We start from the raw sequence: 24,063 nt of genomic DNA, 5'->3' as shown, positions 1-24,063 counted from the left end.
ATAAATCTTAGATTTTTTTGCATCACATAGCTCTTAAGTGCTTTGTACTCGACATTTGATAAATTAAAATAAGGTTTGACAGTTTATCCACTCAATAAGGACCTAATGTCCCTTTCATAAAATGCTTCAAACTGTTTGACAGTAAAATGCAGTGTTGAATTATAAGTGGTAGGCCTGGTAAGGCAATATCCACTATCTCTGACTGCCACATCCTTAAAAATAAAAGCTAAATTTAACATCCTAATATATATTTTAAGCTGCAATATTGCCTTAGTAAGATTTGAATGATGGCTCGGTGTATAACCTAAGCCCATTTTTAAAACTTTACAGTGATGGTCATTCAAGTTAAATTTACTTAAGTTAATAACTTTGTTTGATTACAAACATCATTAACTACTTTGCCTTTACCGTGTTCAGAGTATGAGCTTTGTTTTGAGCTTCTGGAGGCACCTGCTGACTCATTACAGCCACCCCCACCTTCTCTAAGGTTTTTGAATGTTCAGTTGTCTCAGAATTGTCAAGTTCTCTGACACTGTCTTTGTTAGAAGCAACACTTGTGTTTCTTGCCTTTGGAAATTCTCCATTACTGTTCCTAAAGTGAGCCGGCGTCTGTTGCACTGGCATTTGAACAGCCGTTCCGCCCCTATTAGTTGATGTCATGATGTCATCACAGCAAGAGCATATGATTGGTTAACCTCTCTAAACCCCTTTTGATGCTGATTAAAAGGGCGATAGTGTTCAACAAAATGAGTTGGTACAGTTTTATAATTATTATTTCTATTGACTTTTTTGCTGTGACCAGTAGGAAGAATATAGGCAGTTTTGTTAGCATAAGCTACACGATCATGCTCCGATTTCTTCATTTTGCACTCTACAACAGGCATGTCCAAGGGTCAGCTTACGTTGATTTCTCCTGTCCACCTGGTGAATCTGGGCATACTGGGGCAATGCAGCAATTGCCTCATGTACACAGACAACCCTCTCCTCCTACCACCGAGCACTACAACCTGTGAGAGATCCACTTATGTAGCCAAACTGGAAGCAACGCTCTCTCCACCCAAGATTGTGCTAGACAGTCAAGAGGAGAAGGTTAACACCCACACTACACCTCAAGCAACACATAGCCCTTCTAAACTCACACCACCAACACCCACACATAGCAACACTAAATCCACATATGCGGAGGCCCTTAACTGTAACTTGCCCAAGCAACAAGGACCTCCGAAGCTGAAACGCAAACAAACACCAATCACAACCAAAGTGTCATATAGCTTTCAAACACTAGTGTGCCACCCAGCAACAGCCCCTAAGGCAAGACAACGTGCCTAACACTTTAGTCATAGGTGACTCTATAGTCAGACACACTGATGTCCCACTCACCAGGCTGAACAAGGAGAAAATTACAGTGAGCTGCCTGTCGGGTGCCAGGATCTGCCACATAACACATGCACTCAAGTCACTCCACAACAAGTACAAATATGACTCTGTCATTGTCCATGTTGGAGTGAATGACTTGAGATGTACCTCCCTGGACTACATGAAAAGAGACATGGAAGAGCTCTCGGATCATGTGGCCCAGGCAAGTGTGACCCTAGCCCTGAGTAGCATCCTGCCTTCGCCCAGAATGATACCACAATATAAGGAGAAAATGATTGACTTCAACAATTGGCTAAGCTTCTGGTGTCATTCAAATGGGGATCCAGTATCTGTCTGCCTGGGACGACATGATCGACAGACCACGATGCTTTGCCAGAGATGGTCTGCACCTGTTGCACTTGGGATTCAGGTTACTGGCTAAAGCTCTTGCCACCCCTATAGTGCCTTTTTTAGGCAAAGTTCAAAGGACAAAACCACCATCGTAACAGGTAAAAGCATGAAAAATCTGAAGGTAATGCTACTCAATGCTAGAAGTCTAAACCTCAAAATGCACTCTGTCGAGGCACTCCTAAAAATGGAGAACATCGATATCTGTGCAGTAACTGAGACCTGGTTCAAGACTCCAGAGAGCACCCCTGCAATACCAGGCTACAGCTGTTACCACATTTTTCGGCTACCAAACCAGGATCAAAACACCAAGGATATTCACACCACCAGGTTAGTTGCCCAACACAATGCGTCTGAAATTCTCCAGGTACAACTAACACTAGGTAAGACTGCAATCCAAATTGTAGCTTGCTACAGATCCCCCACCATGCCCCAAGATTCTCATTACACCTTTCTAAACATACTGGAAAATATTAATATACAACCAATCACCCTAATACTGGGTGATTTCAACTACCCTGCCATTAACTGGGAAAACTACTCATGCACCAACACCTTTGCCCAACGATTCTTGGAAGTCATAAATTCCAATGCCCTGGATCAACTAATCCATAGTCCCACCAGGGGCTCCAATATCCTAGACCTGGTCATTACCAACATGGGAAATCGATGCTCCACACTTATGGTCACCCCCTCATTGGTCAGGTCAGACCATAAGCTAATCACCCTTAAAATCTACATCCCACCCCCACCCCCCAGTAAGAAAACCTCCATAAAAAAAACTTTTCCAAGGCCAACTTCATGCTACTCAAGTTAGAAGCTACAAACTTCATGATACCCATGCAGACGGGAACTGAAAGTTCGACTGCTGAGTCCTACACTAAGGCACTGTAGGAGCACATCCACTCATGCATGAATTGTGCCATCCCAAATAGAACCAAGATGCTCTCCCCCAAAAAAGGGAAGCCAATCTGGTGGTCCCCTGCCATAAACAAACTTTACAACAAAAGGAAAAAACTGTTGCAGAAAAGAGGAAAATCCCAGGATGCCAAAAACTCCCTTAGCCAGCCTCAGTAAGAAGCTGCGATCCCTCATAAAAATCCTTCAAAGCTAGTTACGAAAATAAAATTGCCAAAGATTCCAAAGACAACCACAAGGCATTCTATAACTATGTCAATAATCTAAATGGCAATGCTCAGATCTGCTCTGAGCTACAACAGAATGGCATTAAATATACTGATCCCAGGGATATTGCCAGTATCCTGGCAGATCGATTCAGTGCCAGCTTCACCCCCCTCTCACCCCCTAAATGGCTGATCTCAATACCGGAAAATTGCCAAATTCCGGTAATAACAACCACACAGGTAAAAAACGCACTCTCCAAAGCTAAGAATACGGCATCTATGGGATCACATGACATCCCGGGCTGTGTACTGCATGAACTACAAAATGAACTGGCAGCTCACCTAAGTGTCATATTTAATCATACCCTCACCTCAGGCTTTGTGCCCAATGAGTGGCGCACAGCTACAGTTATCCCAATCCACAAGGGGGGATCCACCTTGGATCCCGGGAACTACCGCCCCATCAGTCTGCCGATCCTGATCTGCAAGGCCATGGAACATATTATCATGGAACTTATAAACAAAGACATTGGCAACCTTAAAACCCTGGACCCCACCCAGTTTGGGTTCGTGAAGGGCTGATCTTGTCTCCTGAACATTATTGACTTCTTCGAATCAGTCTCCAGAGCTGTGGATGAGGGTAAGGCAGTCCACACAGCCTATCTGGACCTCGTCAAGGCCTTTGACATCATCCCCCACTCTGGAGTCATAGATAAACTTACTAAGCTGGGCATTAATCCCTACATCACTCGATGGGTTGCCAACTGGCTTACTGACAGAACCCACACTGTAAAAGTAGCTGACTCTAAATACAGCTTCAAACAAGTGACAAGTGGAGTACCTGAGGGTTCAGTCCTGAGACCTCTCTTGTTTGGCATCTACTTCTCTGAAGTACAGGCCAACACTAAGGGACTCTGGCTAATAAAGTTCGCAGATGACTGCAAACTGGGAGCCATTATTGAATCCCCAAATGATGTGAATACTCTATAAAAGGGCCTTACAGAAACAGATGCTTGGTGCCAGAGCCATGGGCTCAAGCTCAATGCCAAGAAATGTATAGTTATCCCCTTTGGGAAAAAAACATGTACCCGTAAATTATCACATAGGTGGCAGTACACTAAACACTGAAAGTGTGATAAGAGACTTAGGGACACAGGTGGACAGTGGTTTTACCTTCAATAACCACATCACCACAACAGGTAGGAAATCCTTCTATGTGGCACACCTCATCACTAAGGGCTTTTCATTCAGAAAAAAGGAGGTCATTGTCTCACTGTACTCATCCCTCATTAGACCCATTATAGAATACAACTCCCCATTTGATATGTACCTCTCAAGACATCTGCAACAACTGGAAAGGCCACAGAAATACCTCACTAAAAGAATCACAGGCCTAAAGCAGATGCCCTATGCTGACCACCTTAAAAAACTCCAGCTATACTCAGTTGCATATCGTCTACTCCGAGGCGATCTCTGCTTAACATATAAGGCCATGTCAAACCCAGAGCTGTTGGACATGCTACACTTAAAGAAATCCCAATCCCTCAGAGCCACATGCTCCAGGGATCTAAATCTTGTCATCACAATAAACAAAACATGCTGGAGGGATAGGTTCCTGACCCAGAGACTCCCCATACTCTGGAGTAAACTGCCCATACATGTCAAGCAGAGCACCTCTTTGGCCTTACTGCCTGATATTTTTTCATACGTCTTTCCATTTTAACCAGAATTTCTTCCACATTCACATCATACTCCGGTTCATTAATGACTTCCCTGGTCATAGCAAAAGGATTATATTCAGAATTAAGAATAGCATTAACATCACAATAATTGTCTTTTGTAAAATTGAAGCCTCTTATTAAAAGGTACAAGGTGGTAAAACCCAATGGAATAGTTTTTCAGAACTTTCCAGTGATTCCTTTGATGAAGCTGAAACAGTGAAGCATCTCCCTGTTAGAAATATCATTTTAACAAGGGGCTTCAATTTTAAAAAAGACAATTATCGTGATGTTAATGCTGTTCTTAATTCTGAATGTAATCCTTTTGCTATGACCAGTGAAGTCATTGATGAACCAGAGTATGATGTGAATGTGGAAGAATTTCTGGTTAAAATGGAAAGAAGTTTGAAAAAAATATCAGGCAGTAAGTTTGGAAAATCATTACTTTGAATCCTGTATTTCAGCACAAGTAGTACCGAAGGGTTTACTTATTTTCAGAGTCCTTAATGGGGCAAAAAGTGAAGATTTTTTCTTTACTGAGCTAGCTTCTTTTTTCAGTAAAGTGCTCTTGGACTTTTTAAAGCTCATTATTTAAAAGAATAATAACTTAGTGAGCTTCGAATTCACCTAGAGACTTGGGATGCTGAATTAAAAGAGGTGCTCACTAGTTCTACTGAAGCTAGAGCTCAATATGAGGGAATGCTCACTACAGTAGATAGTTATGAAAAGATTGCTGCAGAGCGCAAAATGAAGAAATTGGAGCGGGATCGTGTAGCTTATGCTAACAAAACTGCCTGTATTCTTCCTACTGGTTACAGCAAAAAAGTTAATACAAATAATAATTATAAAACCATACCAACTCGTTTTGTTGAGCAGCATCTCCCTTTAAATCAGCATCAAAAAGGGTTTAGAGAGGTTAACCAATCATACGCTTGTGCTGTGATGACATCAACTAATAGGGGTGGAACGGCTGTTCAAATGCAAGTGCAACAGACGCCGGCTGACTTTAGGAACAGTAATGGAGAATTTCCAAAAGCAAGAAACACAGGTGCTACTTCTAACAAGGACAGTGTTAGAGAGCTGGACAATTTTGAGACAATTGAACATTCAAAAAAGTTAGAGACGGTGGGGGTGGCTGTAATGAGTCAGCTGGCGCCTCCAGAAGCTCAAAACAAAGCTCATACTCAAACAAGGTAAAGGCAAAGTAGTTAATGATGATTGTAATCAAACAAAGTTGTTTAACTTAAGTAAATTTAACTTGAATGAACATCACTGTAAAGTTTTAAAACTGGGCTTAGGTTATATACCGAGCCATCGTTCAAATCTTACTAAGTCAATATTACAGCTTAAAATGTATACTAGGAAGTTAAATTTAGCTTTTATTTTTAAGGTTGTGGCAGTAAGAGATAGTGGGTATTGCCTTAACAGGCCTACCACTTATAATCCGACACTGCATTTTACTATCAGTTTGAAGCATTTTGTGAAAGGGACATTAGGTCCTTATTGAGTGGATAAACTGTCGAACCTTATTTTAATTTATCAAATGTCGAGTATAAAGCACTTAAAGAGCTATGTGATGCAAAAAAATCTAAGATTAATGAAGGCTGATAAGGAGGGTGGCTTAGTGATAATGCATGTGGAAGATTACTATACAAGTATTGAAACAATGCTGAAGAATGAAAATGGATATCAAGAAGTAACAATAAGTGACATTCATGGTAAATATAAACAGGTATATTCAGTATTGGATAGTATGGTTCTAAATAAAGAAACTGATGTAGTTTTATACAATTATTTTTTTATTAAACATCCACGTATAGGTATCCTGTTTGGGATACCTAAAATTCACAAAGACCAAAGCCACTCCCCTTTCAGACCTATAGTGTCAGCAGGAGGTAGTATTACAGAAGATATTTCTATTTATTCAGATACCATTTTAAACCTGTTAGTTCAGGAATTAAATTGACTGCAGTGGTGGTGCTGCAGTAGCATTGTCGCCTCATAGCAAGACGTTGTCCCGTTCTTTTCTCAGCTAGAGCATCTTCTGTGTGAATGGGGTGTGCCTTCGTTGAAGGTTGTGCGTCAGGGCTGGTAACCCGGTACATAAAAATCCACTACCAATCATTAGCGGACCTGAGTTCCGCTGTGGCGACCCCTAACCGGGAAAAGCCGAAAGACACAAAAGTTCAGGAATTAAATTCATATTGTCGGGATTCATGGGATTTTTTTGAACCATGTTAGAAATTTTGCAATGGAAAAACCAGGTGATTGAGAAGTTTTTACTTTAGTTACAGTGGACATAGTCTCTTTGTTTACTTCCATTCCCACTTTGGAAGGAAGTGAAAGTATTAGAAGTTATTTAAGCAAATATAGTGACGTGTCAGCTGAACAAGTAAATATTAACTGTAATTTATTAGAAATGGTATTGAATAATAATTTTTTTCTTTTTTCACGACAAATATAAACAAAGTAAGGGAGTTGCAATTGGGGCTAGTGTAGCTCCAGCATATGCAAGTTTGGTACTAGGATGGTGGGAATGTGAACAGTTACCGAGTATTGTAGGTTACATGGACATTTTATTTTATAACAGGTTTGTAGATGACCTGTTTTTTATTACAAAGGGTCAATTTAATGTTGAAGCTTTCATGGGTAGTTTAAATAGTACGTCTGAGTTATTGTCTTTTACATTGGGTTGTGTCGGTCATAAAGTCAGTTTTTTGGATGTTGAACTTACCTGGGATCCTTTGAGTGGTAGTTTTAATAGTAACATTTTTAGAAAATAAACTTTTTCTAATAGCTACTTACATTGGACTAGCAACCATCCTAGTTGTATGAAATGTAACATTCCTAGAGGGCAATTTATAAGGGCATCACATATGATTAGTAATGTTAGTGTCTTCCAAACAGAACTGAAATTTATTACTCAATTATTTGTGGAAAGGGGATACCCTGTAGAACCATTAAATCAGGCTGCCATTGAAGTCTCCAGTAAAAGGAAGACTCTGTTTCCATCAATTTTAAAGAATGGACTACCTAGCAGATTAAATGGATATTCCCAGTGATTTTCCTCGGTGTTGTTTGGAAATGTCAGTAGACACGTAACATCAGGAATATTATTACACAAAACGGGAGGATTATTAACAGTCATAAAGAGTTAAGTCAGGCTTTGGGAAATATACCACAATTTGTTAACATTAAAACACGTAGTGTTAAACAAATGCTTGAAAAATCAGATACTAGAATTCCCCGGGCTTTTAGTAGTAAAAGCAAAGGGACATAAAAATGTCATGGTTGTTCCAGTTGTAGATTCATACACAAAGGTGCTTTTGTGATTTTTTCCCCATTTAAATTATAACATAGATTTTAAGGAAAGGTATAGTTGTAATACTTTTGGAGTGTTTCATCTTGCACTGTGCTCAGCCTGTGATTCATTCTGTGTAGGTATGACTACAAGAAGGCTGAGAGACAGGATTCAAGAACATGTAAAGGGCTATTAAGAATAAGGATGTAAACAATGTACTTTACAAGCACTCAAAAGTATGTAAGAATTTTAGTAAGTTATTGTTTACAGTTCTTGAAAAAGTAATAATAGATAGAAGAGGGTTTAACTTCAGAAATGAAACTGAAACTAGAGAAGTGTGTTGGCAAATAAGTTTGTGTGCTGAAAATCCCCCTGGTCTGAATGAACATGTTAACATAAAATGTTTTTTAGCAAGAAGGAAACTAAAGGTCTAAAACTGATTGTTTTAACTATGGTTAATTGATTAATATATATATATATATATATATATATATATATATATATATATATATATATATATATATATATATAAACCAGTTGTATTGTTTGATCAGATCTTTCTGATGAAGTGTTTGCACAAAGGTAGAGATTAAAACATTTTTTACACTAAAACAGCTTGGGGTCTTTTCTTGTAAAATGAACTGTTTCTGTTTTAATTCTAATAAAGTGTCAGCAGTGCCGCACAAAGGGGAATTAATAATTATTTCTATAACAAAAAAAGTAAATTTCTTGTATTAGGGGCAAAGGACGGACTGTTTCTACAGTGGTTTAGTTGTCCTCCTACTTTTAATATCTTAACAACGTTCCCTGATCCGATCCTTCAACTTTCTAATAGTTTTCCCCATGTAAAAAGAAATGCAGGATCCACAGCTAGCTAAATACACCACATAATGCAAAAAACGCACTTCTGCATCCTACTGTGGGTGAATTGCATCCTGTTTTCTTTTTTGTTTTTTTTTGCACCTTGGTTTGTGTTTGTGTGTATTTTATCTGGAAACGTGTGTTAAGTCTGTTTGTATACTTCTGTGTTTTATGAACCCATGTTGGTGTAATATTTGTATATTATATTTGAAAAAGAAACTAGTAAGTGGTGTTGTACTTTTTCAAGCAACTTACCTAGATGAGGGATATAGGGTGGAAATCTGATTTGTTGGATGAGCAAGCACATTTTTGTCTCTGAAACTGATGTTTTTTTTAAATGACTTGGAATGAGAAAAGATGATTTCCCCCCACAGATAGCATAGATGCTGATGCAAAGTGAGCACACTCTTACGCCTAACATGCTAGTGTCAGTGTTAGTGCTGCTGGTAATAAATCCTGTGGAAACAGGATGCAGTCATCAACTTCTTCTCCATCTAGAAGACCACGTCTCTGTAAATCGTGCATCAAGCATAATTTTTGTGATCATCATGTTTGTTTAGCTTTATCCTAAAGTCATGTTTGTTTAGCTTTATCCTAAAGTCCTCTTATAGTGTTGTGTTATGAAGTTCCTGTATTTGTATGGTGTTATGGAAAAGAGTTGCATATGTACATTTAGCTTTTATTTGAAAGGTTTTGATGCATTTACAATGATACCTTCATCTGCTGCCATGTTCTGCAGGTTAATTGCATGATGATATGTTAAGGGGAGAGGATATGGCAGAATACTTGAGGCTCAAAGATTTTACATGTTATAGTTACCACATAGTGGCTAAGATATTTATTAATTGAAACTTCCCAAATTATAACATTATTTTGTAATGTTTAAATAAATGTGTCAGCTAGTTTTCTGGTAGCTTATTGAAATATGTAGGTGTTGTTTGTTCATGAGCTCACACTTTCACACAGTTAGTGACAATAAGTAGCCATAAATGAGTAGAAACTAAATACATGTCTCTGACTTTAAACAGGCACATACAGAAATTAAACCTTACCCAAAGCATCATTACCGCATAATACTTAATCCAGAGTTATCACTTTCTCATCTGTTGGGAAGCACAGCTGCTCATGTCTCTGTACTATAATGAACATATGGAATACTGTAACTTAGGGATAGAAGTCATTTTTTGCATTGCAGTGTATTGAATATTCTCCTTAACCAGTGATCAGCACAGGGATAGGTCTTGCACTGCTTTCAGCCATCTTAACAAATTCACTTACAGCCACAGTCCCTGTCATACACTCCATTCAGCCAAGAATCAGCCGTAGTAATATATTTTTCCCCAAATGGTGTACTTTATTTGTAGTACTAGTTCATCCATGCATGCATGCATCCATCCAATGCTGATTCTTGTAGTGACTCGATAGACAGCCAGTGCCAGACTGCTCTGTGTTCATTTTTTTTTTTCAGTTTTCATCATCCTAAATGTGCATTGCTAAAACAGACTAGGCTTAGAAATGTACAGAAGTAAAGTACTTATTTGCATGCCTGTTTGGCCAGTTGGAGCAAGCTTCCCCATCCTGTTTACAACTGTTTACAACTGCTGTCTTAGATTATTGTTAAAAATATTTTATTTGATTTACTCAATGCTGTCTTGTAATTTTGTTTTACTGTTTGTTTCGATGTTTTGGAAACATGATTAGTACTTTCTGATGCCTTATAGCTTTTTAATAATTTGACTAGGTATTCTTTGTTGTGATGTGTGATGTTGTTCTTCTTCTGAGTTATACAGCCGACAGTAGCTTTAACCTGAAGAATCACATGTTGTTGTTTGTCTTTCGGCTTTTCCCGGTTAGGGGTCGCCACAGTGGAACTCCGGTCTGCTAATGATTGGCAGTTCATTTTTATGGTGTCGAGTTGCCAGCCTGACGCCCAACCTTCAATGAAGGCACGCCCATTCAACGCATGTCTTTCAAACGCCCACTCGACTGCGGGGAGGACATGCAGACTCCACACAGAAGGCACTCCCAACCCAAGTCGAGAATCGAACGGGAGAACCTCTTGCTGTGAGGCAGCAAAGCCACCAAGTCAATAAATCCCAAAGACAATTCCCTTCTGTGAAGGTCTGTTTTAACTTTTTCTTTTTTCTCACATATGCTTTTTAAAAATACTGCTAGGATTCATATTATTGTACTGCCTTGCAGTAAACGTGAAAACTGGTGACTAATAAGGCTTGGAGGATCATTTTCCTAGTATTTATTGTTTGAAATATAGAAGGGGCCCAAACTTAAATATATCTGTTTTTCAAGTCTGGTGTCACTTCCTCTTGGCAGTGAAGACGCTTATGCATATAGAAACTGATTAACAACAGAGAGCATTGCTTATGTATTTGGCTGTGTTCTTCCTTGTAATAATGTTGCATCTCCTTGCTGTGAGGAATCCAGTTTTAATCTCAGCTACTATGTTTATTATAATGTTTTTGCTTATCACAACCACATAGCTTGAGACATTATATGTACTTTTGTTTTAGGATCTCCTCAACCTGCACCATTTGTTCATATCAAAGCAGGAACAACAGAGTGAAGCTACATTAGAAGATCACACAAAAACAGACAAAGAAATGGCCACGGGGAAACCTGCATGTTCAGTACCGCTGAATGAACAGGTACAGTTTAAAAGTGTTTGAACTAAGCTGGAGAGTTAATGAAATGATCATGTATGTAGATTGACGATTTTTTTCCGTTAGTCCTCTCTTTACAAAGTTTAAACATTTTAATTGCTCAGTTATGATATAGATGTACAGAAGTAAGAAAAAAGTGTCAGACTTCTTAGAAGGGATAGGAAAGGTAAGCTGAAGGACTGTTGCCCAGCTGTATCCTCTTTGTCATCTATGGGAGGAGCTAAAAGAACATAAAGCCTGTAACCCAGACTGGAAGCTAGACTTGAAGAGTGTCCCTAGTGGAGTTAGAAGTCTGCAAATGAGTGCTTAGGACAGAAGTACCTGTGTATACATATGTGCTTATATTACATGAACTGCTATAGTTTGCAGATATTGGGCTGTCATGAAAAAATACAAACATCTATACATGGCTGTTTTCCTAAAAAAATTATTTTTCACCTCTACTATTTTGAATCATCCAACTTTAAGGTACCTTAACTCATTACATCCGAGTGATGCCTACAGTTGCATCTGCGGTTAACTCTTACTGATGCCTCTAGACATCAAATATTGCTCGTTCATATTTGCATCAGTAATTCCAAAACCATGTTATGTACAAGGATTTAAAAGATTTCATCTTATTGCTTACACAATGGCCAACACAATTGCATTAATATTTTACTCTGTCTAGTGCAGGTAAATTGATATTAACAGTTGTTTTTATGATATTAATTTATATAGATATAATTTTTACATTTTTCCAAATATCTCAACCAAGTAGCACAGACAAAACTCCTTAGCCTCATGTGAAAGCTCTTAGTTGTGTCTTCTTTCGGCTTTTCCCAGTTAGGGGTCACCACAGCGGAACTCCAGTCCGCTCATGATTGGCAGTGGATTTTTACAGTGCCGAGTTGCCAGCCCGATGCCCAACCTTCACAAAAGGCACGCCCATTCACGCTCGCACCTACCTGCATGTCTTTAGCATTACGCGACCGCAGGGAGGACATGCAGACTCCACACAGAAAGCGCTCCAACTGAGAATCGAACAGGAGAACCTCTTGCTGTGAGGTGACAACGTTAACCGCTGCACCACCACAGCCTTATGTGAAAGCTCTTAGTTAGATGAATAAAATGCTGCTGAAGGTATGTGTGTAACTTGAGTGGTTGCTAAGTTGTTTACAAAATATTACAAATGTAATAAGTTACTGTGTTTACTGTGACTTATAAAATTTGGTTTGTGACCTAGAACCTAAAGAATACTTATACTACAAAAATAATTTGTGCTGAAGAGTTTGCCATTTATACTTCTTTCATAACCCCTATGGTTCCAGAGGTATGAACAGTCATTTCAAATGTAAGGACATAATTTGATTCTGTCAAAACGCTTAGGCTCCACCCATCGGAAGTTACAGTGCAAACTTCCTGAACTCCATTGGAGTGAATGAGTTAATGTTAATTCTCCCAGTAAATAATAATTTTAGCATTTGAGGGTAACATTTGGATAGGTACCTAGAAGGAGCAACAAGTTCAGATAATTTATTGTGTGTTACATAGACTGAAAGCTTGAAACCAAGAACAAATTATGTCAAAAACACATTGAAAAACAGTAATAATCTGAGCCTTGTGAATCAGTGTATATTATAGAAATGAATGAGAAAGTTATCATTTTTGACTGTTGTGTTATTAATGTAGCCATCTTTTGTTAAAAGGGTACTGCCATGACCTAGATGAAAAAAAAATAAGTAGAATGTTTGCCATAGTCAATTAATCAGCATGTTTTTGGGAAGATACCAGACTAAACCAATGAACAATGCAACCCAAAGTGCAGTATAAAACCAGTAACCAAAGAAAGTGCACTTTGCCAACCCTCCAGGATGTTCAAGCCACCTTAACTAGTAAAAAAAAAAAAACTCCACTGAAAAAAATGTATATATGTAACAAATACAAATTTAATAAGACAAGTTTAGTGCTTTCATCCTTGCAAATACAAGACTTCATCAGAAATTATACATATATGCATTTTGTTCAGTGGAGTGTTTTACTAGTTAAGGTGGCTTGAACATCCTCAAAGATACCGGACTGCACAGAGAAAATGCAAACAGATAGACCATGTGAACTCCACGCAGACAATGAGGAGGAGACCAAGATTGAACTTTGGAGCTTTTAGGCAGTAATCTTATTTTACAGCCATTGTACTACCCTGTGCAGCAGTGTGATAATGGAAGAATGTTTACTTTCAGTGACACCCTCTGAATAATTCACGTTCAACATATGCTGAGCAATAACTACTGATGTAAGCCATTAAGAGAATTGCAAAGTGCTGTGCTGAAAGCTGGTTACTCTGCAGTACACTAAGACAGTAGTTATGTTTATATATATTTAATAAGAAAAATATTAATTATTGTCATTTAATTGGTATATACTCGGAAGCAAGATGTAAAAGAGACAATATTTAACATCAGATGTAAACTGATAAATAATAAATTCATGGGAAATAGATAATCCTAGACAACCTTCAGCATACAAAGCAGGACTGGATGTCCCTTAAATGCTTCAGATATCAAATACTAGAACGGATCAGGGCTTTGCTTCTTATATACATATATACATACATACATAAAAATATTTCAATCATGGGCATTAATAGCCTTCTAGCCAGCCAATATACCAAACAGTTGTTCCCATAATAAGTGCCAAGGTTGTTCTTAAAAATATCTAAACTAGTGCTTGTTTTAATGTAATTTGGTAGTCTGTTCCACTCATCAGCTACTCTGTCAGAGAACCAATTAGTACACTTCTCATTCCTGTAGAATCTTCTACATAGGTTGTCGGATGATTCTCTGCTACTTTTTGATAAGCCAAAACAATCCCAGAGATAGTTCTCTAAATGCCCTATATACCTGAATAAGGTCTCCTCTTAAATATCTAAATGAGACATTGTATAAGTTCAGATGTTTTAATCTTTTATAATAATTTAAATGTTTAGATCCATGGATGCCCTTGGCATATTTCTGTTGTACTCTTTCCAGTTTACTGATGTTTGTTTTCTTATAAGGTTTCCATATTGTTATTACATAGTCAAATTTGGGTCTAATATAACTGACAAACAATGATTTCATCATTTCTGATTTCCTAGACTTTATAATTTTTTTTATAAAAGTTATAATTCTTTGATATGATTAGAAAAACTCAAAGCTGGATCTACCCATATACCTAGGTCCTTAAATGAATCTACAGTTTCAATCACTGTGTGCTGTATTAAATATTCACCTTTCAATTTATGTCTCCCAAATCTCATATGCTTAGTTTTTGATGTATATATCAGCATATTATTCTTATGTGCCCAACTGGTCAATTTAGTCAAGTTCTTTTCCAGACATGCCCTATCTGTATAACACATGTAATCACTTTATCCATTTTCAATGTCATCTGCATACAGACTGTAGAACACCTCAGATGAAAAAGATGGAGCTGAAAGATGCAATCTAAACAAGTATGGGCTCAGGATGGAGACCTGTGAGACATCCTGACTGTAACCTCAAAATTCACCTGTGCATTTGCTGTATGATACTTGCCATGTCCTATATGTAAGCTGTGCAGCTATCTATCTTATCAGGAGTACATCAATACCTAGTTGTTCCCTGTAAAATGCTGAAGTGAAATCTATGTAAATTACATCACAGCACAACTTTTCATTCATAGCTCTTAATGTATTATTATAGAACATCATGTTACAGGTGGTAATAGATCTATTTTCAACATATGCATTCATATATATGGTTTCAAGTCCCAGCCTTTCCAGTTCTGACAATAACGTATCCAATATTACCTTCTCTGTTATTTTTCCACAGCATCAATGTAGATGTAAGGTTCTGTATGACTCTGGGTTTGTCCTACTCCCCTTTTCCTTAAAGACAGTTTTAATAAGTACAGTTCTCCGATCCAGAGGAATCTTCCCGTATTTATATGACCTAGTAAGTAATAGATGTTATGGTACTGTAAGTTCTTGCTGAAGTGTTCTCTTGTCATTATTTCTAATTCCATCTCATCCCTGTGCTTTGCTTGAAACCGTTTTGCATAGCTCTTTTTCAATGCAATCTACTTTGATTTTAGTATCTGAGGTTACATGGGTGTCACTAGGACAACTTTTCACCCCTTTTGTGGAGCCAAACAGTTTTGCATAAGATTTTATAAATATATCTATAATCTGTTGTATCTGAGAAAAATGTTTAGAATCTACACAGTTTATCAGTTTGTATGTCTTTATTCCTTCTATATCTTGTGTATCTATAAAATGGTTTACTATTATGTTCGATATCTTTATGTAAATTTTCTTCAAATATTTCTTGGTCTTGTCTTACATTATGCTTAATTTGTTTGTCCAGCTTGTTAATTTCAGTTTTCAAAGTTGTAGTTCAACTTCTTTTCCATTTCTTATATATTTTTTTGTCTGTAACATTAATCAAGTAATTTGTTCTTATAGAAATATATCCTCCTGATATTCTATATTGCATTCTTAATCAGTATTGGCAGGCATGCACTGACATTAGTATGCATAAAGAAATAATTGCAGTAAAGCAGCCCTCATTCTTGTTTTTAAAATATTTTGGATGTGGAATTTTTTACAGTATGTTATGCCAGATGCCCAGTGGAAAACAGCATCCACTTTAAGTGTGGAAGGTATCTGCAAGGTTAATGAAAGACTGGTCAAGGTATTATGAGACTATTTTAGTAACAGCCTCCAGTGCTGGCAGAAGAGGCATTTCCTTTCTGTTTGACATCATGTCAGATCAGCTGTGTACCATTGCTTCTTTTCTTTTTGCAGGATAGTTTTAGCTAGACATGCTTCCACTAGTGGGTTTACCCTGTTAACAAATTTTGAAAGAAACCTTCGTATGATATGAAACAATAGGAGGAGCAGCAGTTCTGTGGCAGTGATCATTGGTAACTTCACAACTCAAAAAGTCAAATATTTTCCCTCTGCAGTAGCCAAGAAGGTTCATTTCTAAGTGCTTGCATCTTTTTTATATGTGAGCTTTGTTGTTATTCTGCATAGATTGACAGTTACTCTCACAGTATCATTTCTTAGATGTGGTTTTCCTGATGTTCTCTTTATCTGGTTTTATTCTGTATGTTTTGTGGCAGCTCTTTGAAGCCCTATCATTGATCTCTGATGTAGTTCCCATCTATTCTAAACAACTGCCCACTGTGAATTTATAGGTACCTGATCCAAAATTAGGAGAAAACATAGGCATTCAAGTGGATCTGCCATTGCCTGAAAGAAGTAGAATGCCAGTAATCAATTCTTCATCGTCTGATGTTCAGAAAAGTCTTAACAAGTTTTTTCATGTAATGACAGCTGGCTCATTTAATTAAACAGATCTCATTTTCTATGAAGGACATGCTCTTTATTGCAAAGCTTGAGAGCAGAGGGATTTGAAATTATTTCTCATGATATGCACTTTCCAGAAATTTAATAAACTTGAAGTGAGTGACCCTGTCATGCTGCTGAGTGCATACTGTAGCTCTATGCATTATTTCTAATATGATAGACAACTCAGCTTTTATTAATATTAGACTACAAGTGGTTATGAAGTAAATATAATTGCCATAATTGTTTTTATTCTTGTTTATCTATTACTTATTTGAATTTGTATACTGGAACAGTCCAAATGGGCAAAGCTCATTTTCAGCAGAGGCCCAGAAGAAAAGCTCCACATAAAAAAAAAAAAACAGACATAAAATAGTATACATAATGAGAGACTTCAGATATAAATTGGATAATATAACAAAACATGCAGAGAACCATACACATCATGTTAGGCTGTAAACTTAAATTGGGTAACATAACTTAAACAGCATATATATCATCATACCTCTCAACTGCCCAGATTTTTGCAGAATGTCCAGATTTTCCCCTCTTATTTTTGGTCGTTTCTCATAAAATTGTGGTTTTCTAGCAAGACACTTGAAGTCAGAAAATAATGGCAGACATTTGAGTTTCAGAATTCATACCCTTCAGAAAATTCAGGCTAATGCAAAACCTATTTTTCAACTTTCTAAGTTTGTAAGAACAATATTTAAAATTTGTCCCTAATTTGTGACCTTTGTCCCCCTATTATTTATGGCTTTGTCCAGATTTCTTGCCCTGAGAGGTATGATGCCCATCTACCCCATTTGATACTTCTTCTTAGCAATATTTGAAAATATCTGTGTATGAAGAAGGATTTTTTTCAGAAGTAATTGCACTGTGTCATTAGGCATGAAGCTTTCCTTAAATCATGCATGAGCAAATGTGGTAATGCAGAACCCTTTGGCTATTATTCTGTGCAAATGTATGTCTACAGAAACAAAAACAGTGCCTTGGGGTTCTGTGTGATAGTCCAGCTTTTAACTATATGTTGCAGTATCTTTATCCCTAGGTGATTTTCATGCCCAAGAAGTTCATTTGTTAGTAGAAATCCAGACACATCAGATACCCATAGATACAGACCCATTTTAATAAGAACATTTCTGTTTTCTCTATGCAGCACTTGCTCTGATGTCCACAACCCTGGGACTTTGTGCTCCAAGGGTAGGCTGGTGTGGCATAAAGTACTTTGAACAGTTTGTGCTCTTCACATTATCATTTTGAATTTGTCCTTTAGTCCTTCATGACTAACTGTCACAGAGCACTGCATGGCCGGGTAAAATCTGGCACAGCACTTGGTAATTATTTGCTATTTGTCTTATGTTGCCAGAGTTAACTGAAATGTGCTGAATTGTTCTTAGCCATACATAGTGAACATGTTAAGGCCAGGCCAGTAGAGACATCCATGTTCACTGATCTTGTTTTTTGAGACACCAGTCAATGCTGAGCATTAGTGTTTATCAATCTGTACATATCCTGGTCTGATTTTCCTGTTTCTTTACCTTAGCAACACAGAGCAACTCCAGTGGGCATGCTTCTTCCTTAAAAAGGTCTATGTTGTACTTTATTACAGCAGCATAGTGTTTTCTAGTGGTGGGTTAGACCAGGACAGGGACTTGCTTATGCATGGTGTGCTTCGGTCATGAGGGTAAAGCCCAAGTGACCAAACTTCAAAGTCATGCATGAGTTAATGTCCACATTATCCGCACTCAGGAATGCCGTATCACCATTACAATGTATTTTTGCTTTTTTTTATTTTATTTATTTACTTTCTTATTTTTGCTCTTTACTTATTTCTGTAATAAAGAACTGCGGTGGTGGTGCTGCGGTAACGTTGTCGCCTCACAGTAAGACGTTGTCCTGTTCGATTCTCAGCTAGAGCGTCTTCTGTGTGGAGACATATGTGAATGGGCGTACCTTCGTTGAAGGTTTTGCGTCAGGGCTGGCAACTCGGCATGTAAAAATCTACTGTAAGTCATTAGCGGACCGGAGTTCCGCTGTGGCGACCCCTAACTGGGAAAAGCCGAAAGTCACAACTTATTTCTGTCATAAATTATCTGTGAGTCAAATATTTGAAAATAATTTTTAAATTACATAAGCATAAAAGAAGAAAGCAGTGTATCAGATTTATATTTGTTTTGAATTGGATTTGTTTTCATCAAAATCATGTTGTTTAATGGCTGTAGACCCCAGCCTCCCATATACAGTAAATTGAGTTTGAATTTCTTTTGAGCCCTTCCTTCCCTAGCCCCCCTAGACTTGCAGGCAGACAGACAGCTACACAGAAGTCTGACATTATTTCCCTAAACTGTCTCCCAAAGAATTTAGTATGAGCAGGTGACTCATAGAAGAATTATGATAAGTGCATTGCTAATTAGTGGCCACGCAAAGGGAGTCGAACTCCAAAGACAATGTGTAATGCATGTCTTCCTTAACCATAAGCCTCACTGCAAAGAAAACTCCCATTAATTACCTCTGTGCAATTGTGTCTGTCTATGAATCACAACATTTGGGTTCTTTGTAGTGAATTATTTTATATACCTCAAATAGGGTTAAATATGAGAACAAGGGTACACCTAAATGATAACAGTAAAATATTTTTATTTATTTTTTTTTTATTGTGATTTGTGGCTGGCTTACTTTCCAAAGCATACTGTCAACAGACTTTGGGAACATTAATATTTAGGATTATAAGTTGTACATATGCTGATACATTTTATCTTGTTAGTATGCGTTTTACTTTGTAGGATTTTATTTTTATTGTATGAATCTGAAGGAATTACACAGTGTTTTAGTTTGTTGTTGCTAAGCACAAGAAAGAGCGGTAACACCTTGTTTTGTTTCTCTGTCTGTCTTGCAGCGTAGATTTACTTTTGTTGTGATTACAGCTCTTCTTCTTATGAGTGATTGAGGAACTTACAACTACGTAAGAAGAAATAGTGAAGAATTATACTGTATTACTATACCTTATTATGTATCCACATATATTCATAGAAACAGTGGGATTACTGTACCCCTGACTGACAGCATTCCTAGTTCCAAAGACTGAAGGGCAGCCCTCATACCATGATCAAATAAGTAAAGAAAGGTCTATCTCCCTCTCTCTCTGTCTTTGTCTTTTCTCCGTTTTATTATTGCCATAACATCACCCAAGCCCCAACATAAGTACAAAATGTCACTGAGAAGTGCACCCTTCTTCTAGTACATGAATCACCAGTCAATAAATACTGGCAGGTGCTTTCATCACCTTTGTCCCAATACTGAATTGTAGAAAACCACCATCTATAAGTGAAAAACATGAGTGTGTGTGTTTTCTTCATTTTGTTTTCTTCTCATGCTACCACTTATGGCTGTCACCCTTCCCAAACCCAGACCTACACCACTCCTATCAGTCATACCTGTGGGTTCTCCCTAGTTCCTTTGTATAGGCATCTTAGTCTAAAAATGGGATTTTGTGCACCACTGGGATGCAGTTGTACAGAAACACTGCCCTAGTTCATGAGGTAAAGCCCTTAGGATAAGTCTGCTGAAACCATGGGCAGATCTAACAGTTACCCATGGTATTAGACTGCATTTTGTTTCTTTTTGTATTTTGAATCCTGATATACAGTGAAGTAATTTCTACAAAGTAGCACAGAAATAAGATAACTTACATATCCAGATCATTTTTAAGCCCACTTTTAAATTTTACTTTTGCTAAGCAGATCTACCATCTGAGCAAAAGTATGTTAGTATTTGTGTTCATAAGTTGGTCTCTTAGGAATAAAATACTAAATCTGGAACTGGAACATAAATTTTGGAAATCACCAGAGATGTGACTCTGCATTTACCTGTTACTGCTTCTAAGCATTTCATAAATGCAACAGTATTATTTGTCATTATAGACCTTAACTTGTGTTGTTTTTTTAATTTCTTTCTCCATATTACCTGCTGTCATTTGGTGCTACATGTCAACATGTTAGAAGACCTTTTGTGCTAATAGTCTAGGATCTAGTAAATGTGCAGGTGCAAGCAGGTCAGCTATGAACAAAAGGAATGAGTTGAAGGTCAGCTATGAACAAAAGGGACGGGTTGCAGGTCAGCTATGAACAAAAGGGATGAGTTGCTGTAATCTTGCCCTTCTGTATGAGGGGAGGACACAGGGTGGTGAGCATGACAAGACCAGCTGTTGATTGCTCTTGGGAGTTGGAAGCTGAAAGTACTGTCTGATAGCACAAGAGAATGTTATACTTTTGTTTTATGTTATTGTTCCCTATCCATCCTTCTACTGCCGCTACTAACCCCTCCATCCCAAACATAAATCTAATAATTTCAGCAGGATAAAACAGTTACACTGCTTTGAATGTAAGTAGTATATGTGCTCATATGCATAACCCACGTTAGGAATTAGGGTATTTAGAATGGTAGTGTAGAACTGACTGCGGTCTCTGTTTAAAGTCATTGCTATAATGCTGCAGGACAATTACCCTGAGAATAGAGGACTGGCTTCTGGCCACTTTTTCCTTTACCACCATTGTTTCCAGGTCAGCACTTGTGACACTTCAGCTGCTAGTTGAACCTGGGACACTGACTGGGCACTGACTGCGTAGGTATCTTGCCCCTGTGTTAGACGTTATCCTTGTTAACTTTTTTAAATTCATGCAGTGCAACATTTATCACTGAACTTTGACCCCCCCATTTCAAATTAATAATCTTATGTCCTCTCACTTGTTTTGAAAATGTTGTTCTGTTTGTGGAATGTTTATACAAGTGCCATTTTACTTACTCCACCCCATGGCTCAGAAGGGTAAAGCCTTGACTGATTCCCAGATGACCTGTGCTGGACTATTGACATTAGCACAGGAAGCTTGGCTCACTGTTTGGTGACACATGCAGGAATGCAAATGTACCACTGCAGCATGGAGGGCCTTGCATGTCCATATTGCACATAATGCACCTGATGGGGTGGAGGTTGTGCAAACATGGAAGCACCTATGTACCTCACAAGTCAGCTATACCAGAGTTTGTGGACTTCTGAGAGATTGAGGATGGGACAGTACACAAGTTCTGAAGACTGGCCCACCACCTAGCACCCAACTTTCATCTCTGCTAGGGAATCAAATGGACTTGATGGGCTGTGGCCCTGATGGTTGAATAAATGGGTCAGTTGGTTGCAGGAAGGGGATCCGCTGGACAGAACTGGGGATCAAAAAAAAGATGCTATTTTACTCCATAAGATGATGAGTTGCTCCTGCAAATGACCTACTTGGTGTGTATCCCCCATTTTTAAGAACTAAAAGCTGCTGACAAGCTCCCTTCATTATTTCTTCAAAAGGCTGCCAAGGTCATCGCATATCCTATATCTATTCTCATAAATAGGACCATCAAAGAAGAAATCATCCCTGATATCTGGAAGGCCTCTCATATCATCCCACTTCATAAAGGTGGAAATTCCACTGACTATTCTAATTATAGACCTATTGCTCTCCTCTCACCCTTGGCAAAAATTCTGGAAAAATGTATTCATCATCAACTTGTACAATATCTCTCTCTTCACAATATTATAGCAGACTGTCAACATGGTTTTAGACCACATCACAGTACTACTACTGCCTTGCTTTCCTTTGTAGACACTATTAATCAGAACCGTAACAACAACTTACTCTCCTCTGCCCTCTTCATTGACCTCTCTAAAGCATTTGATATGGTCAACCACACTTTATTACTTAAGACTCTTGAATCTCTCTCTTTTGATTCCTCAGCCATTACATGGTTTAATTCCTATCTCACAAATAGAAAACAGGCAGTTCTATGGGATAACCACATTTCCTCTTTCTTGCCTGTTTCCATCGGAGTTCCTCAAGGCTCTATCCTTGGCCCACTTCTCTTTTCCCTCTTCATTAATGATCTTCAAACAATAATCCCTCAAGCTACATGCATTCAATATGCTGATGATTCTACACTCATCTGCTCAGCATCTTCCACTTCAGAACTGATCTCTCTTACCCAAAATGTCTTTAATACCATGGAAACATGGTTCTCCAGTCATCTCCTCTTACTAAATGCCAAAAAAACTAAACTTCTTCTCTTTACCCCTACTTCCAGGACCTCCCCCTTAAACTTTAATATCTCCTCTAGCAGTGCTACTTTCATCTCACCTGACTCTACAACTAAACTGTTAGGTATTACCATTGATAATAATCTCTCTTTTGACCAACATATTAACAACTCTATAAAACTAGTCAACAGAAAAATAGGATCCTTGTATCGAATTAGACCATTTCTTACACCAGCTACTAGAACTAGTTTCGCTCACTCCCATCTTATTTCTACTCTTCTTTATGCCTCACCCATCTTTACCAACCTCAAGAAAAACAACCTTAACAAATTAGCTACCTGCTACAATAGCATTGCTCGCTTCGCTACTGGTAACCCATACAGAACCCATCATTGTCTTAACCTGAAACAACTAGGCTGGCTTGAAATTCAAAACTATCTTGCTATCCATCAACTCATTCTGGCCCATAAAATACTGTACCAACCAAAAAACACTCCTGTACTCTCCCAACTCATAATCCCCTATAGCAATCTTAACTCTCTCCGCTCTTCGAGTAAACTCGTGACTACTTCTATAAAATCTAATAACACTGCTGGTAACTCCCTATTCACCAATTCTGTAGGTACAAAATGGAATTTGTTACCTACTAACATAACAATGATTTCCTCTCTGCCTCTTTTCAAACAAAACATTAAACGACACTTCCAAAATCACTGGCTTTGTTCCTGTTGTAAATATGATTAACTTTCCACTATTACTACTTATCTTAAACTATCTCTCTTACTCTTGTTTCACTCTATTCTCCACTAAGCTTTCTCTTCTCCCTTTTCATCCTCTCCCTGCTTCTTTCCCTGTTAACTATCTTAACCTGCTTTCTTCGCCTCTAATCCTTTATTTTCCCTACCCCACTCTTATTGTTCCACTTTCATTACTTATTGTCTTTGTATCTTTATCTCCAAGTATTTTTATTTCCTGTATGATGTTATTTGGAATTTCTCTGTGTGTGGTAGTAATTAATTAATGTTATACTAACTTATTAGAAGAGTTTTGAAGATTTTTGCTGTTTTTTACTAACCTGTTTTCTAAATGGCTTATTGTTATCTATGTTGATTTTTATGTATGTATAGATTTTTTACTTCTGTGGAGCTTTTCTCCTCGGGCCTCTACTGAAAATGGAAATATATCCAGCTA

The 24,063-nt window shown here is 37.8% G+C and overlaps 1 protein-coding gene across 1 annotated transcript in view; it reads left to right on the top strand.

Moving 5' to 3' along the window:
• SYNE2 (spectrin repeat containing nuclear envelope protein 2) overlaps positions 1-24,063 on the top strand; it is a 3,814,665-nt gene that overhangs the window by 1,466,875 nt on the left and 2,323,727 nt on the right. The window contains exon 44 of the mRNA XM_044073561.1: positions 11,297-11,431. Coding sequence (XP_043929496.1) covers positions 11,297-11,431 — 135 coding nt within the window. The remainder of the gene's footprint in view (positions 1-11,296; positions 11,432-24,063) is intronic.

Source organism: Protopterus annectens, chromosome 6.part0 (assembly GCF_019279795.1).
Source record: "Protopterus annectens isolate FY-2018-M chromosome 6.part0, PAN1.0, whole genome shotgun sequence".
NCBI lineage: Eukaryota > Metazoa > Chordata > Ceratodontiformes > Protopteridae > Protopterus > Protopterus annectens.
The sequence above is the reverse complement of the archived record's forward strand: the minus strand, read 5'-3'. Positions and strand labels throughout refer to the sequence as shown.